This window comes from Nicrophorus vespilloides, unplaced genomic scaffold, assembly GCF_001412225.1.
Source record: "Nicrophorus vespilloides isolate i.1.1-1 unplaced genomic scaffold, Nicve_v1.0, whole genome shotgun sequence".
Classification (NCBI taxonomy): domain Eukaryota; kingdom Metazoa; phylum Arthropoda; class Insecta; order Coleoptera; family Silphidae; genus Nicrophorus; species Nicrophorus vespilloides.
Window position 1 is genome coordinate 12198 of NW_017096048.1, and position 17788 is coordinate 29985.

The 17788-nt window shown below is 44.0% G+C and overlaps 4 protein-coding genes across 7 annotated transcripts in view; 2 read left to right on the forward strand and 2 right to left on the reverse strand.

Annotated features, from left to right (window-relative positions):
• Positions 1–377: 377 nt before the first annotated feature.
• On the forward strand, positions 378–4948 carry LOC108569266 (lamin Dm0-like). The gene is made up of 3 exons (XM_017930762.1): positions 378–1378; positions 3207–3771; positions 3851–4948. Exons 1-3 carry the CDS (start codon positions 740–742, stop codon positions 4432–4434), a joined length of 1788 nt encoding a protein of 595 aa, XP_017786251.1. The 5' UTR covers positions 378–739; the 3' UTR covers positions 4435–4948.
• Positions 4949–6119: 1171 nt separating this feature from the next.
• On the forward strand, positions 6120–14446 carry LOC108569262 (phosphatidylinositol 4-kinase alpha). Of its 4 annotated transcripts, none has more exons than XM_017930747.1 (18): positions 6120–6418; positions 6715–7356; positions 7412–7829; positions 7893–8057; positions 8153–8206; positions 8461–8721; positions 8786–10169; positions 10231–10369; positions 10429–10722; positions 10784–11168; positions 11226–11433; positions 11485–11714; positions 11923–12146; positions 12201–12557; positions 12610–12868; positions 12934–13298; positions 13362–13538; positions 13600–14446. In XM_017930747.1, exons 1-18 carry the CDS (start codon positions 6329–6331, stop codon positions 14230–14232), a joined length of 6285 nt encoding a protein of 2094 aa, XP_017786236.1. In that variant the 5' UTR covers positions 6120–6328; the 3' UTR covers positions 14233–14446. The 4 variants fall into 4 exon arrangements, with proteins under 4 accessions (XP_017786236.1, XP_017786237.1, XP_017786238.1 ...); XM_017930748.1 differs by having other exon boundaries at positions 11929–12146; XM_017930749.1 differs by lacking the exon at positions 8153–8206.
• Positions 14447–14474: 28 nt separating this feature from the next.
• Positions 14475–15290, reverse strand: LOC108569263 (lactoylglutathione lyase). The gene is made up of 3 exons (XM_017930751.1): positions 15101–15290; positions 14797–15026; positions 14475–14742 (listed from the first exon to the last, which is right to left on the reverse strand). Exons 1-3 carry the CDS (start codon positions 15173–15175, stop codon positions 14508–14510), a joined length of 540 nt encoding a protein of 179 aa, XP_017786240.1. The 5' UTR covers positions 15176–15290; the 3' UTR covers positions 14475–14507.
• A 1136-nt stretch (positions 15291–16426) lies between these two features.
• LOC108569267 (5-hydroxytryptamine receptor 2B) overlaps positions 16427–17788 on the reverse strand; it is a 16236-nt gene continuing 14874 nt past the window's right edge. The window contains exon 4 of the mRNA XM_017930763.1: positions 16427–17788. This exon is cut by the window's right edge and continues 235 nt beyond it. Within this exon, the coding sequence (XP_017786252.1) occupies positions 16475–17788 (1314 nt within the window). The 3' untranslated portion in view covers positions 16427–16474.

Sequence of the window (17788 nt, forward strand, 5' to 3'; positions counted from 1 at the left end):
CCAATAAGATTCTTTAAAATGCGGCAGCTATAATAAATACTACATTTAAGTGTCGTTAAGTGTTTGTCATGTCAATAAGTTTTAATTAACTTTAATTGATTGTTTAACAAGATGGCATGTGGATGTTGAAAACAAAACAATGTAGTGTATATGTGGTTGCATATGTTTCATTTTTTATGGGAAGTCCAATAAGATTCTTTAAAATGCGGCAGCTACAATAAATACTACATTTATTTCATTCATGGTAAAAATTGATTGATATAATCGCAGTTTGTTAATTGGATTATGATTAATTGCGAATTGTTGTGCTGGTAACGAGGCGCCATCTGGTGTTATTGAGTTGCAGAGTTCTGCAGCGTTGGTATTATTGTTAGGCGTCGACTGGCGGCGACCGCACCTACCAATAAAAACCGTTAGACGCCGAATGGTGATGTTTGGTGAATTGTGTTGTATCATTGTCTATAAATAGTGAAAGCCTCGACCTTATTATTTCTGGTCCCTCTTCGTTTCGTACAGAGTGAGTAGTGGCGTGTACTACAGTGCAGCAGCAGTAGCAGTAGTAGCAGCAGCAGAAGCAGAGAGAAGTAAAAGTTGTAGTAGTAAGAACGTGGACGCCGCAACCAACCCCCTCTCCCCGCCCCAGGACGGACAAACACACACACACACAGAGGGACGCCGCCGCCGTCGGTCTTTTCGCATAAGCAGTAAAGTATAGAACAAGTGAACAACAACGTGCATCATGTCAGCGAAGAACAAAAAGTCCGGTGGAACGCCGGCTTCGCAGGGAATCCCCCAGCGTCCTGCGAGCCCGCTGAGTCCGACGCGACACTCGCGTCTCCAGGAGAAAGCCGACCTGCAGAATTTGAACGACCGTCTGGCCTGTTACATCGATCGCGTCAGGTATTTGGAGACGGAGAACAACAGATTGTCGAAGGAGGTGCAGATCTCGCAGGAGACGGTGACGCGCGAAGTCTCGAACATCAAGTCGATGTACGATCATGAGCTGAGCGATGCGAGACGTCTGCTCGACGAGACCCACAGGGAGAAGGCGAAGCTGGAGATCGACCTGAAGAGAGTCTGGGACGAGAACGAGGAGTTGAAAGCTGGACTGACGAAGAAGTCCAAGGATCTGCTGATCGCGGAGAATTCCGTACGCATCCTGGAGACTCGCACCAATGACCTCACACACAAGTACAACCAGGCGCAGGGCGATGCGAAGAAGGCCATCACCGATGCCAAGGAATTGGAGAAGGAAAGGGACAAACTGAAGAAGCTCGTAGATGAACTCCGGAAGCAGCTCGAGGAGGAATCTCTGGCCAGAGTCGATGTTGAAAACAATAATCAGAGTCTCAGGGAGGAATTATCCTTCAAAGATCAGGTAACAACAAAACTAAATACTAAATAGTAAACACCAATTGGAAATATTAACTTTAAATGTAATCCAATTGGAATACACATATATTTGTCAATCTTGATACGTTCGAATAATTTGCAATCCAAACAATTATCAAATGATCAATTCACAATATTTACTATCGACTCATAATTTCTTAAGAAGTTACATTCATTTATTTTAGAAATTGCAATTGAGAGACAAAAGTTTTCTTTTCTGTCATAAAAATTAAGTAATTTTATCAAAAAGATTATAGATCAATCATCAATATCGTTTTCGGTCTTTACTAATCTTATCGGTAAGTGTGTCAATGCGTTTATTCTCTCTCGCGCACTAATACTAAAAATTACTCTCAATGGTAAATTCCTCTCTGTTAGATTATCTTCGCAGAGTTTTGTTTGAACTGCACATTTAGCATGTTCGTAATTGCTCAATTTTAACGCGAATTGCATTTCGTACATGTAAATATATACCTTGAGTAAATATTTTGCGTTTTGATAAGAAATCTGTAGGAAAGGATATAACGATAAACGCGTTTGATAATGAATGCATGCATCACTTTTATATAGTTTGCGCAATTTTTTGATACTCAGAAATGCAAGAAAGTTTAAAAAAAAACCTTCGCTCGGAACATGTTTTAATAGCGTATTCGAGGACGACGAAATATTCGCTTATATTTTAATTAATAAAAAAATTCTAACGAAATAATGCTGGAAACTGTACCACTTCCACGCTTCGTTTCCGGTCTCATGGTTAAAAAAAAAAGCCTACGCGTCGGTGACGTAATTTGCGGCCAGGTAAACATTCGCCCATCGATTTTTCCGCTTTTGTTTTATTTTGTTCGTTCGATATCGCGTGGGTGCCACGGTTAATTCGTTTGTTTTTCTCCGTCTCGCTCTTTGACCTTAACCTAGTTGCTGGGAGGGAGGTTGGATTTGTAAATCGCGCGACGATGATCGAATCGCTATAATAATAAAAAAAATAATAACGATTTTTGTGTAAAAATATAGATATTCGCGTTATTCCTGTATACTTGGTTGGCGGTGAGGTGGAGGAATGAGGAGGAGGGTTAAAAATAGCGGTGACATAACCGCGTAGAGAATCTTGGTCGGCTTTGCACGCGAAAAGCGTCGCGATGGTAACAACGTTCTTGAACTGATCGAAGCGGCGAAGTAGAAAGAGCGAGAGAGAAAGAGCGATGAAGTATGGTAACATTCGAGGCTAATATCATGCACGTACTTACTTACGACGACGGACGCACCCAAGTTCAATGCAATGTTTACAAATCCATATTGTTATGGCCAGACCAGATGAATCACCCTGTATACATACAGGGTGATTCATGGCATACATTTTCATAAACTCGCGCATTTCACACCGTACAATTGGTGACGTAATGCGAGTTGTTTTTGTGAAGTAGTAAAATATTATTTAGGAATAAATTAATTAGGAATGCAGCAGCAGAAGAGAGAGAACACATGTGTGTGTGTGTGTGACCGATTTGGAGATGATCATCGTCACCATCATCCATCCCCCAAGGCTAAATATGTTGTTTCGTTCTCGATTGTTTATTTTCGTAACGTGTATCTCCGAGAAATTACATCAAGTTTGATTAACTAATCTCGTTCTCCCCGGGTTGCGGCAACATACAAAATTACGTCACACACACACATGACATCATTCCGAAACGTGTCTATTTTTAGCTACGCGTCCGCCGCGTCACGCCTAAAAGAAACTTCGATTTAATTTCTTTTACTCCTCCTGAGTTAAAATTATTTTGTTTTTAAATATCTCTTTTTGTATCGTTTTGCAGATCTTCCAGCAACAGCTGACTGAGACCAGGACCAGACGTCAGGTGGAGATCACCGAGATCGACGGTCGCCTGGCCGAGCAATATGAGGCGAAAATGCAGGAGGCCCTGCAGGGATTGCGCGATCAATACGAATCGCAGATGGCCAACAACAGGCAGGAGATCGAGCTGCTGTACGAGTCGAAGATAAAGAATCTTCAGATGGCGGCGAACAGGAACTCTGGCGCCGCTTCGGCCGCCTTGGACGAGCTCCGCACCAACAGGCTTCGCATCGACAGTCTGACCGGTAAAATCACCGAGTTGGAGAGTCTGAATGCGAGCGCCGCGGGCAGAATTCGCGACCTGGAGAAGTTGCTCGAGCACGAGAGGATGTGCCATGCCGAGGATCGCGCCTTGCTCGAAGGAGATCTAGCGAGGATGCGCGAAGATATGGCGCAGCAGATGCAGGAGTATCGCGAGCTCATGGATATCAAGGTGTCTCTGGACCTCGAGATCGCCGCATACAGGAAGCTGCTCGAGTCCGAAGAGGCTCGTCTTAACATCAGTCAGCCTACGGCCAATACATCAGGTAATTTCTATTTTCGTGATTCGTAGAAAGTTTCACCTATGAAACTATGATTAAAACTTGAATTGTTGTTTTATTGCAGCGGACAGTTCGACCGCGAGCAGAAGCATCCGTGGAAGTTCGACTCGCAGGACCCCCGTACGTTTCAGCGGCGGTAACAAACGGAAGAGGACATTGCTCGACGAGAGCAGCGAATCCGCACTGAACGACTACAGCGTGACGAGCTCTTCAAAGGGCGACATGGAAGTGGCCGAGGTCTGCCCGGACGGCATCTTTATCAAGCTGCACAACAAGAGCGACAAGGAGGTGGCGTTGGGCGGATGGAACGTCCTCCGCAGATGCGGCGACGCTGAAATCTCCTTCAAGTTCCATCGGTCTGTAAAGATCGAACCGAACGGCACCGTCACCGTTTGGTCGTCCGATTCCGGTAAGGAGCACGAGCCGCCCACCAACATCGTCATGAAGGGCCAGAAGTGGCTCGTCGCAGACAACATGGTAACCTGCATCATCAACAATAGCGGCGAGGAGGTGGCCACCTCGGAGCGCGTCCGCATGCAGCACTCCAACTCGATGTCCAGACATCGAGAGTTCTCGTATTTGGGTGGAGAGGATCTTCATCATCAGCAGGGCGACCCGACCGGCGAGGAAAAATGCAGACTCATGTAAAGTAGGAGAAGAGGAAAACATCGACGTCGCCAAATCAGCAAGAAAAACAAAACACAACAAACGACTACACGTTTAAACAACATACATACATATTTTTTTTTTTTACTACTTTTAATATATTTTTATTGAGAAAAGTTATTACATATAAATAATATAATATATAGGTATTGTCTCGGTTTAGTTGTGAGAACCTCTATTATTTATTTTCTTTGTTGTTGCGGGCGAAAATGGAAAAATAATAATTGTAAAAAAAAAAAGAAAGAAGCGGGGAAAATCTCAGCCGGAATTGAACTTCCCTCTTGATAATGTGGGCGGCGCCTAATTCGAAGGAGTAACAGAAGTGGGCGGCGCGCAGATCGGAGAAGCTCGGTTGCGGACGCGATCATTCGGCTGCTCTCCTCTCCTCACTCATTGGAAACCTTTTATACTTTGTCACTATAGTTACGCATTTCTACATTTGTTTTCCTCTTTATATTTTTTTTTAATATATATACATATGTTACATACATAAACACGTTCATCAAAACGAAACAAACAAAAAACAAACACTTTTTAAGATGAAAGCTGAAACTTTCATTCGAATAACTTATTTAAAAATATATATTATAACGCACGTTTCATGTTGTTTTTAAGGAAGAAAAAAAGAAGAAAATAGTTATAAGAAACAAAAGAAAAAAAAGAGCGCTTTGTAAAAGTCGTAAATGAAAATAGGAAAATCTAGCATGCGTCTTCAGTCAGTATGTTGTATTTAAAAAAACTTAGAAAGTTCGATTATTTTTTTTTTATATACACACACATTTGTTCATTATTACTTTAATTTAGTTTTCTTTTCGCTCTTATTAGAGCTCGAATGGCAGTGGTTATTACTATTTTTTAAATGTATTTATGAGAAAAAAAAGATGAGAATTGTTTAGTTTTAGATGTATAATAGAGAGAGACAACAAGTATTTTGAGCAGATTTTTCTTAATATGCAATGCATCTGATTTCAAATCTAAACATTCAAATGAAGAATATATATATGTATACACGTACACGCAACAAAAGAGATCTTTGATGTAATAATATGTAAAAACAAAAATATTTTGACAAATATCTTTCAACTGGTTTTTTTTTTCTTCTTATAATTATTTATTTCTCATCTCTCACAATTCCTCACCTTCCTTTTTCAACTGTTTTTATTATTATTAGGACACCCATGAAAAAACAAACGAGGTCGTTGGATCACCATGGAAATTGAAACTTTGTTGTGACGTTAAAGAAATGCTGCTTTGGACGAGTTAATCTACGATGGAAAGTTAACGTGTTTTTGGATTTGTTAACCTTGTGGACAAGAAAGAAAGAGAAGGAAATTGATTAATGGCATTCATTGCGTAAGTTATTTAAATAATTATTGTTACTACTTGCGTAGAGTGGAAGAGCGCATGCGCTTTACTCCATTGCAAGCAACCAATAAGATTCGTCGAAAAATAATTTGTTTGGTCGCCATGGCAATTGATGTTATATTCAGAAAAGTTTCACGTGCGTCGCTTTGCTGATGACTTTGTAGAGGAGAAAAGAAATCTTGGAATGGAATTCGTGAAGTGAGTTGTGATTTTTTGATAATAATTTTTGCAATTTATAAACGTTTCGAATATTTTTAAATTTTTTTGATTTCGCCTCCCGCAGGGTGGATGTACGCAAGCGCGTCTCGCAGCGTCTCCGGTCGCTGTCAAACGCAGTAACGAGCTGTCAGTGGCATTGTTGGAGTGTTGTTGTCAAAACAGGAGTGTTTTCATCTGCACTGTGTGTGTGCTTTTTATTCTTGCAGTTTATTATGCAGATGAGGACAACGAAGACGACGACGCAAATAGTAATGATTTAAAGGCGTCGATATTATTTGAAAAGAAGGAAGCCATGGTTTGCAGTGACAAGTTGTTCTTCCACAAGGCCGTCCAGCATTTGGCAAGATCTCTGGCCAAAATCCCTTCGGCACCATGGGAAAAGGTAACAAAAACTTAAAACATCTATATATTATATATTTGAAATTGAATTGAATTGGATTAGTGCAAAGTCCAAGGCAATTGTAATTATGCAAAACCAGTTTCAATGTTTTCTTTTTGTTGTATAATCGTTAATCGAATGAAGGCAATATCACGGTTATTTGGCAAAACTGTCAGTTACTAGTTTTTGATTGGTTGTCGTTTTTATTTTGTTATCGTTTATTTTGATTATTGCGATTATATGGTTGCCTACATTTGTTTTTGTTCTATTTGTAATGTATTAATGTTTGCTGTTTGCAGCTGGACAAACTGTTCTCGCTTTGTCCGAAGGATACGGGAAACGGTGTGTACAGGATCAACAACCGCGATCAGGATGCGATCATCGCTCTCGGCATTTACCTGCTGGAGTCGGGGATGCAGCACAAGGACAAGATTTTGCCGTACCTGCTGGACGTGGCCAAAGCTTTGGGGAAGGTGGTGTGGCTGGACGAGGTGCGTTTGCACGCGACTGATCGTATACCCGTCGCGGAGAAGTTCAGCTTCTGTCTGCACACGTTGTTGAGCGATGTGTGTTCGAGGAGCGACGACGATCTGGAGGACATCATCGCCGTGCAGGTGGAGTGCCTGCGAATGCTCACCGAACAGGTCATCGAATTGAAGGGACAGAGCAGCCATTCCAGCTCGACGAAGCTGTATCTGTGCAGAAGCACGGTGCCCGTCCTGATTGGTTTGGCGAGGGCTATCGGGCGGTTCTGTCCGGTGGATCCGCCTCTAATCGTACGACTGTACCCGAAGCCGGAGCCGCCGATGGGTGGGCGGAACGTGCCGAAGAAGGACGACAAACCGGTGTACGAGAGGAGTTTCAGCAGTTTCCGCTCGATAATTCCGAGAAGCCTGTCCGGAAATCTGACGCCAGCGTTGGACGTTTTACCCTTAATTCCCGTAATTATCTAATTGCTTATACAATTACAATTTGCTAATATTGTGCATATTTCAGAACACCGATACCGTTGACTTTAACAAGATGAAAGCAGGAATCCAACACGCTGCTGCAGCTTCCGTCAACTACGACGCAACCACTTACTTCTTCTCCAAGTTCGGCTCCAGCTTCAATCAGTTTCCCAACATGAAATTCCTCTGCGAATCCCACGAGAAGAGCACACGTCTCTTATTCAGTTTGGATCATCTTCAGAACATTCTATCGCTGGCCAAGAAGTTGTTGACCAAAGAAATGCTGACGTTCCTTGACGAGCAAAGTCTTGAGATGTACACCTCCGGCAAAATACTGATTTTCCCTTATAAAACTTTTTCGGAAACCATCAATTTGGTCATGGTGACTCTACTGAGGGAACTGTTGCAGCCGCAGAAGGATCTACCAGTTCTCTTCACCAAGGAGGTGCAGGAATTTGTCAAAGGTTTGTTTATCTGTTTATTGTTGTAAATGCATCACAATGAAATTACTACTACTCACGTTGCAGGACTATTTTTGAACGGGCAGACGGAGTTGCAGAGCCGCAATCACGACGCAAGCGAGAGGGAGGATCGTGAGAGCAACTTCGCGTTAGTCAACAAGTTCAAAGTGAACGTGATGGCGAATGCCGCGTGCGTTGATCTTCTCGTCTGGGCGATTGGCGACGAAACAGGTATATTTTTCGACCAAATACACATGTATTTTTATTATTTTTTTCGATTCGAGAAGACGGATAAGCAAATTTGTAATTCCAATCTGATTTTCCAGTTGACGAAGAGTATAGCATTGCAGCTCTTTCGCACGCGTTAACAATTATCTTAGGTAGAAAGACGATCGTGAGCTCGATTTATTTGATTGTGTTTTTTGGATTTTTTTCCCAAGTTATGTGGTGTGTCGGTGTGCGTTTTCGCTTTCTTGATCCCTTTGTGAAACTTGTCTGAAACAACTCGAAAGTTCAAATCCAAATAACAAAAAGATGTTTTTTTTTGTATTACATATATTTTTCTGAAATCCCAACTAATTACGTTTACATGATACAATTATAGTTGTTTAATTAATGTTGATTATGTATATAGGGGCTGACAGTCTTTGCGGACGGCTGACGGAGAAGATCAATTCGAATCATGGACACAAGCTGGTGATGGCGCACATGCCGCTGCTGATGGTGTGTTTGGAAGGACTCGGAAAGTTGGCGCAGAAATTCCCAAACATCGCCTCAACTTCAATTTACTGTTTACGTGATTTCCTTATAACTCCATCGCCGATTTTGAATAAGCTGCATCGACAAGCGGCGGACAACGATGCCAAAGGGAACAAAGATAATTTGAAGATTTGCAGTGAGTGTTGTATTTAACTGTTTACGAGATTTCTTCTATTGCATTGCTGTTGTTGTGATTGCAGTTCAAGGGAACGTGCTGAAGACGGAGGAGGTGAAGACGCTTACGCCGGCTCAGGCTGGTTTCGAGAAGCTCCGTGATGCGGCCATCGAGAATTTGTGCTACGCCTTGGAGTCGGCGCACACTTTGGACCCGGACGTCGTGAGGGCTTTGGTAGCGGCGGTTTCGAACAGGCTGTTCACAGCGGAGAAGAGTAGCAGCGAATGCGGTTTGATCTCGACGAACATCGTGATTATGTTGGGACACGTCGCCGTTTCTATGAAAGGTGTACCGAAGACTACCGACACTATTCTGCAATTCTTTCAGCAGCGCTTTTGTCGCGTAGCAGATTCATCGCTGAACACGTTGATTGTCGATCAGTTGGGTTGCATGATTATAGCGCAGTGCGAGCCGCACGTTTACGAAACCGTCATGAAGATGTTCACGATGATCACGGTGGAGAGCAGCAACACGACGTACTGTAATCTAACTGATGATAAGACTCAGTACATAAACGTTTCGAGGGCTGTGATCAACGCTCTGGCTAACATCGCGGCAAACATCCAAGCCGAATCATTGAACGGACTACTGGTGACTCTTCTGGAACTCTTCGTGCAGCTGGGACTCGAAGGTAAAAGAGCCAGCGAGAAATCGCCGGGCGCTACGAAAGCTTCAAGCTCTGCAGGTAATCTAGGTGTTTTAATACCAGTAATTGCCGTGCTGCTGCGGCGTTTACCTCCTATAAGAAATCCGAAACCGCGTTTGCATAAACTCTTCAGGGACTTTTGGTTGTACTGCGTGATCATGGGATTCACCGCTTCCGATTCGGGATTGTGGCCGAAAGAGTGGTACGAAAGTGTGCGGGAGATTGCGGTGAAAACGCCCGCTTTAGTCTCGCACACATCAAGCAGATCGGAGATGCGCGAGCTGCAGTACACGAGCGCCGTCCGTAACGACAGCGTCTCGATAACCGAAGTGCACGAGTTGCGATTGCAGATTTTGGAATTGCTCAAGGGATCGACGGATGTCACCACGTACGTGAACAAATTCTCGTTCGCAGAGTGCTCCTTTCTCTTGAGCGTGTACTGGGTGGAGACGCTGCGCATCTCGAACTCGGTGGAGCCGAACCTGCAGATCATCATCGTCGAGTACTTGAGCGATTCGGCGCTGCAGAAGGATAAGGCTGGCATGTGGAACTGCGTGTTCAGCGTCTGCGAAAAGGTCTTCGACAAGTTCTTGGAAGTGATGCGCAATAAGCCAAAGGATAGGGCGAGAGAAACCGATTTGGAGGAGCACGCGCAATTCTTGCTGGTGAATTTCAACAATCCGCAAAAACAGATCAGACGCGTCGCCGATAAATTCTTGTCCATGCTCATCGACACGTTTCCCCATTTATTATGGAACAAAAGGTAATCTCTATATATGTTTTTGTAAAAATGAATATTAATCGCAATTTAATCTTTTCGTTAGGGTTTTATGGACTATGCTGGATATTCTTCAGGTGCTTGCGTTTTCTCTACATTTAGACCCGAACCAGGAGAATCCGATGTTGCGCATCAAGAACACGCACTATTCCATACAATTGATGGACACTCTGGATGCTCGAGAGGTGAGCTTTTTTTTACTTAATGATTATTTAAAGAATTTGATTGCATTAATTGTTGTTAGAGCATTGTGAAAGATTTCGCCGCGAACGCTGAACGTATTCTGAAGGAGGCGATGAAGTGGGAGCCGCATTGGACTAGATCGCATCTGCAGGAATACATCAATTTAACGCAATCTTCGGGGAAGAATCATGCAGGACTTTCTCTGGCCATGGAGTGCGTACATCAGTACGGACCAAACAACTTCAACAGCGTGACTTTGACGGGCGGGATGCTAGATAAGAGACCCAAGTGCGTTAAGAACGACACCTCCAAGTTCATCACTTTGTTGACGTTGAGGTCAAAATACAGCGGAGAGGTAATTCATTTCGAATCGTGCACGTTCTTTAACTCGTTCTGATAATGATTTTTCTGAGCAGTTGACTGGATTGCTGGCTTTCTGCGGAGAAGAGAAACGCGAAGAGTTGACGGAACAACTGCTGGAAAACGTGTGGAGCGCTTGCAAGAGTAGATCGGACGCGGCGCATCGGGAGGCGCTTTGGCGCGCGACCGCTATGCTCATTTCGACTCCGAAGCTTAACAGGAAGATATTGCATTGCATAGCCAGTTCGCAGGTGGAGCTCTTCACCGTCGAGGCGATGATCACGGCGGTCGCGTGTTGGCAATGGTTGATTACGGCTCGTCAAGACGTCGAACTGCGTTTTCTGCAGGAGATGCTCTCCGCCTGGTCGTACACCGTGCAGAAACGGATGGGGTTGTTCTCTCTGACGAAGGAGGAAATTAGCCCTTTGGCTTATTATGAAGGTATTGTGATGTAAACTAAAAATAATGTATTTGTTTAAGGTATTGTATTTTTGTTAGGCGCCAAATTGGAACCGGATCCTCCTTTCGTTAAACCGCACGCCATTTGGGTGCAGTTCATCTGCGAGATGGTGGAAACGGCGAAATATAGCAGCTACGAGAAGGTGGAATTGCTGGCTTCGCTCATCCATCGCTCTCTGGCGATGAGCGTCGGCGCAGCTGTTCCCTGCCAAACAAGGGACGTTTCCTCCGTTGGAGTACGTTTCAAGTGAGTTTTCACTAAAATTATTGGATGTTGTATTAATAAGGATTATTTAAGATTGCTGCAATGCGGATTATCGCTACTGCAGGGCGACATCTTGCAAAAATCTCTTGCTAAAAACGTTCTGCGCGAGAGGATCTACTGCAGCTGCTTAGACTATTTCTGCCGCCCGGTGCGTTGCCCCACGCAAGATCTTTCTCTGTTGCGCGAAGACATCAGCACTTTGGTGCGTTTCTGGCAGACAATGCACTCGGACAAGAAGTACTTGAAAGCTTCCGATGTTGGCGGTAAGTTTGTAATTGATTATTATTTTTAATTTTTTTTTACTTTGCACGTGCAATCTAAATTATCATTATTTTTCTTTTCTCTTTATTTGCTCGTCTATTCAATCTATGTTCTTCTTCCACACGCGGTTTTGTGTCTTGTTTCTTCCTATTTCTCTCTTTTGTGGTTGGTTGGGTTTTTGTTGTTGTGGCCGATGGTGAAACGAATTAGATTTAGATCTAGGCACCTCGTCGACGCTGTCCGCCATCCAGAACGTGGAGTTAGCAAAGAGTAGCGAGATGAGCAAACCGGCTGCTGGATGGATCAACACGGTGCCGCTTTCTACCAGCACGGCCACCCTCAGCAAACGCTCGAGCAAGTCGAAGCGCGCCCCTATGGCCGACAACTTCGTCAAGTGTTACATCAAGAAACGTAATTTGATTCTTGAGTTGTTGGTAAGTTTTTCATTCTGACTTTGGATTTGTTTTCTTTATTATTATTATATTTAGGCTGTCGAGATTGAGTTTTTGATCGTCTGGCATAATCCCAGTTCAAGGGCCGAGTATTCTTTACCCGGTGAGAGTAACGTTGCTGCATGGAGGGACAAAGCCATCACCGATAAGCAGTGGCGCGATTACACTCGATTGGCATGGGATATTTCTCCGGTGTTGGCCGTCTACTTGCCGGAGAGGCTCAAGTGCAACGATGCCATCATCAGCGAGATCAGGCACCAGGTCCATCAGAATCCGGACGCGGTGCGACACGTCCCAGAGGCATTGCAATACTTGGCAACTACTGATACCATCCTCAGCGATAGCCCCAAACTGGTGCACATGCTCACGTGGGCCAGAGTCACTCCCATACAGGTACATTTACTTAATAATGATGAGCTCGTCTTATGTGTTTCTTCTTTATTAGGCTTTGTCGTTCTTCAGTCGTCAATTCCCGCCGCATCCCATTTCCGCGCAATACGCAGTGCATGCGTTGACCTCTTACCCAGCGGACGCCGTCCTCTTCTACATTCCCCAGCTCGTTCAAGCAGTCCGACACGACACAATGGGTTACGTGACCGAGTACATTAAATACGTGGCGCAAAAATCGCAGATCGTCGCCCATCAACTCATTTGGAACATGAAAACCAATTTGTACATGGACGAGGATATGCAGATCAAAGATTGTAATTATTATTTCCATTGTTTTTTTCGTTTGTTTGTTATATATATATGTGATTTGTTTCTGTAGCACTCTTCGATGTTCTGGAATCTCTAATTGGTAGTATAATCGCTGCGCTTTCCGGGCCGGCGAAGCAGTTTTACGAGCGCGAGTTCGATTTCTTCGATAAAATTACGAACATCAGCGGTGAAATCCGACCGTATCCGAAAGGGGTTGAAAGGAAGAGGGCATGTCTGGAGGCGCTCAGTAAGATCAAGGTGCAGCCGGGATGCTATTTGCCCAGTAATCCGGAGGCGATGGTCGTCGACATCGATTTCAAGAGCGGAACTCCAATGCAGAGTGCGGCCAAAGCGCCTTACCTCGCCAGATTTAAAGTGTCCAGGTGCGGCATAAACGAACTAGAGACATCAGCGATGGCCTACTCGACCAATCCGGTGAGAATTATTATTATTATTATATACATTCATAGTCATAACTTGATTGTATTCTGATTGTAGGATGAGAAATTATCGTTGGGACCGGAGATGTGGCAGGCTGCGATCTTCAAAGTTGGAGATGACGTGCGACAAGATATGTTGGCGCTTCAGGTCATCGGTATCTTCAAGAACGTTTTCCAAACTGTCGGTTTAGATTTGTACTTGTTCCCCTACAGAGTCGTAGCTACAGCTCCTGGCGTAAGTTTTGCTTTCGTCTCGTTTCCTCTGATTGTTTCTTCCTAAATTTGTTTTCGTTTAGTGCGGAGTCATTGAATGCGTGCCAAATGCCAAGTCGCGCGATCAGCTGGGCAGGCAGACGGATATCGGGATGTACGAGTACTTCCTGAAGAAGTACGGAGACGAGGGATCGCAGGATTTCCAGAGGGCGCGTCGGAATTTCGTCATCTCGATGGCAGCGTACAGCGTTGTCGGATTCCTGCTGCAGATCAAGGATCGGCACAACGGTAACATCATGCTGGACACCGAAGGTCATATTGTACACATAGATTTCGGGTTCATGTTCGAGTCGTCGCCGGGCGGCAACCTCGGCTTCGAGCCGGACATCAAATTGACCGACGAGATGGTCATGATAATGGGCGGAAAGATCGAGGCGCCCGCCTTCCGTTGGTTCTGCGAACTGTGCGTTCAAGCATATCTGGCGGTTCGTCCCCATCGGGAGGCTATCGTCTCATTGGTCTCCTTGATGCTCGATACCGGCCTACCATGTTTCCGCGGGCAGACCATCAAACAGTTGAGGGCGCGTTTTCAGGCCAACGTTTCGGAGAAGGAGGCCGCCATCTACATGCTCTCCATCATTCGCAACAGTTTCCTCAACTTCCGGACGCGCACCTACGACATGATTCAGTATTACCAAAACCAGATTCCATACTAAGAAGAAGAAGAAGAAGCATTTGTTTGTCTGTCGGTTTAGATCGCTTCCAATTTTAAACTCTTAATTAATTACTAACATATTTATTCGATATATACATACATAGATAGATATATATGTATATTGTATAGTATATTTGATTGTTACTTCTTTGATGGATGGATATCAATTTTGTCTGTAGTTGGTGTACGAACCAAATCAAAAAAAAAAACGAAAGGAAGGAAGGAGAAATTGATAGCAAATGATGTTATAATAATAAACTTTATCTGAACGTTAAATCAAACGGTGGCGTTGTTGAAGATCTCGATCCAATATCCATCCGGATCGGTGATGAACGCGATCGTCTTCATCTTTCCATCCTGCGGTTTCTTAATGAAATTCACGCCCAACTTTTCGAACCTCTCGCACGCCTTCTCCACGTCCGGCACCATCACACCGATGTGTCCGAATCCCCTCGGCTCCGAATTGCCCACGTGATACTTGCAGTTGTCGTCGTCCTCGCTACCCCAATTGCTGCAAAAGATCAATCATTATCCATTTCGTATATAGGCAACCCAATTATCTTACTGCGTCAATTCCAGTGTGGCTTTTCGGCCGAGCGTCCATTGCGTGCGTTCCTTCGAACCCAATTCGCCTTCCATATCAGCGTCGTTCTCGTAACCGACGAAATACAGAGAGAATTTCATCTCGGGGAAATCGACTTTCTGCAGTAGTTGCATACCCAGAACGCCGGTATAGAATGGAACGGTTTTGCGTGGATCCTTGATGCGGTACATCGTTTGTTGGAATATGAACTCCTGTTGGAAACGAAATTCAAATTTTACAATTGCTACATATAGGTTAATAATATTAGTAAAATAATAGTAACAACCTTTGTGCTGTTATCCGGTTTTTCGCAGAGCTTCTGCACATCTTCGTTCGAAAACGGTGGAGCAGAGTCACCCATGGTTGATGAGAGATGCACTTGACTTTTAGCAGTATCACGTTTTTAATAGATTATTATAAACATACGTTACCAACCAATCAATGTACGGTTGGTTGCATACTTCAAATTTATAGGATTCGAACATGATGCCAACATTAAATTCAATTTGCACTGCAAATTCTAATATGAAATCCAAATCCAAGTTGAACATGTGTAGCAATTGAAATTCATTTAATTGTAGATCGAATCAAGTTGATTTTATTGTCATTTTCATCAATTGCAAACGTTACGCAATTAGCGAAAAGGTAAACGAACGTAAACGTAATTGTGGAAGCTAAAAATAAACGCGATAAAATTGTAGTATTGGAATCTCGGTTTTTTCTTTCTCTCTTTCATTCATTCATTGTTTGTTTGTTGTGCAATGGATTGATTCGATAACGACGTGAGCGTGCTGAATTGAATCGTGGAAACAATTGACGGCCGACGTTGCGCGTGCATATCTATATCTATATATATATATTCAATTTGAATAATCGAATACCGGAAATTAACACACATCACATCCGACGCAATCTATTTTAATTTAAATAAACAGCAACAACAACAGGCAGCAGCAGCAGCGGGCATTTCGACACGATCACCATTTCACATATTCTATTCCAATCTGACGAACCAAAATCGATATAATAATATTGCATTGTTTCGACACAGATATTGCAGAGAAGATGCAAATGTTACCTCGCTGTTGCATCGCGAGATGTCGTAATCTTTGTACTGTATGACAAAATCTAATTCGAAGTTGGACAGTAAACGGAAGTGTGAACATTCATTTGGTTATGATGGGTGAAGGAGAAATAATTAGACTTTTGTAGAAATTAATATAAAAAAAATAATTTATTAGGTGAACGAATACATTCTTCGGAGATGAAAAAAGAAACAAACAGAAAAAAAAATTCAAAGTTAAATTAGATTAAATATAATCCATTATCATCATCATCATGCATATGTCATAATACAAACGTTATAAATGGCGAAAATATATCACAATCGAAAACAAAATCTATAATATATATTTATGTACTTTTTCTTCATCTATCATCTATGCTTTTATGCTAAGGGTTTTTCTTGTTTTGGTTTGGGGATTAATAATTTACATTACATTAAGTTTAAACTATTCGTATTTATATATATATATATATATGTGTGTATGTGTATGTAAATATATATATGTATGTGTTTTTTTTTATATGTACGTATTTACAAGGAAGTCTTTTGTTGTTGTTGCAGGATTTGCTCTGACGATGTGCGATCAGATCACTGCTAGTCTTCTGTGGAGATTTGTGTGCTTGCGCTGGAGAAGGATCCGCGCGCGTCCAAACAACTGTCCGGGACTGCGATGAAGCTGCACTTTTTGTAGCTGCTCCAATTCTTGCTGCAAACCCTCTTCAGGATGCTCTTCTTCTCGAGTTCTACGGTGCAACGGGGAGCGGACAGAGATGAAGTCTGCTGCTGGTGGTGCGAGGAAGCGGCGTCCGCTGCGGACGACGATTGCAGGAACGGCTGGATGACGTCGACGCCGTCCTCGTCGTCGTCGTCCTCCACGTCCACCTCGGATCGATTGGTGATGTGGTTGACGACGATCTGAGGTTTGGCATTGCCACAGCCACCGCCGCTGCCGCCGTGATTCGTGCCCATCGAGTCGCGCGTGAATCCCTTCAGGTACTTTTTGAGTTCGCGCTGCACGCGCCGATTGCGATAGGCGAAGAGAATGGGCGAGAGGAGATTGGAGCTGATGAGGAGGACGAGCGAGATCTGATTGAAGACTCGGAGCTGCGTGGAAGCGGTGTTGGCGATGTAGAGGATGCCGTACGGTACGTAGCAGACGAGTACCATGAAGATGACTAGTATGCTAATCTTAGCGGTGCGATTTTCTTCACGGTACCTGAACACCGAGGCATTAGAGATGCGCGTCTTCAGCGAGGAGATGAGGCGACGCGGCGGACGTTCGCTGTGCGTTCGAGTCATCGTCACCGATTTCGTCGCTTTCAGTTCGCGCATCTCGTTGACTTTGTTCAGATTGGGAGCGCTGTGCACCTTCGGGAAGCCGCAAACACCTCCACCTGATGCTGTTGCTGATGCTGTTGTTGTTGTTGTTACAGATGGTGTTGACGGCTCCTGCTGCGTATTGTTCGTCGACTTGCGGATGCGAGAGCTGTTCTTGTGTGCGGCATTGTAGATGAGCACGTAGATGAGACAAATGGTGAGGAACGGCAGCAGGATGACCAGCAGGAAGTAGGCCACCGCGAAGATCCTGTTGGCCGTCGTTTGTGCGGTCGAAGCGCAGATGTTGGTGAAGAAGCTTCCGTTAGTGCCGAGTGCGGCCGTCACGGAAGCAAAACTTCCCGATATCAACCACGAGATGATGATGAGCACCAGAGACTTGGACTTGTTGATGTACGAGTGACTGCGCAAAGGATGCAGCACCGCGACGTACTGATCGATGCCTATGAGGAGGATGCTCAGGATGGATGCGGTGCAGATGAAGTTTAAGCTGAACTGGGATACGGCGCACAGGCTGTCGAGAGCGGCGGCAGCATCACCTCCACCTGATAAGAGGTCGACGCTGAAGTTGGC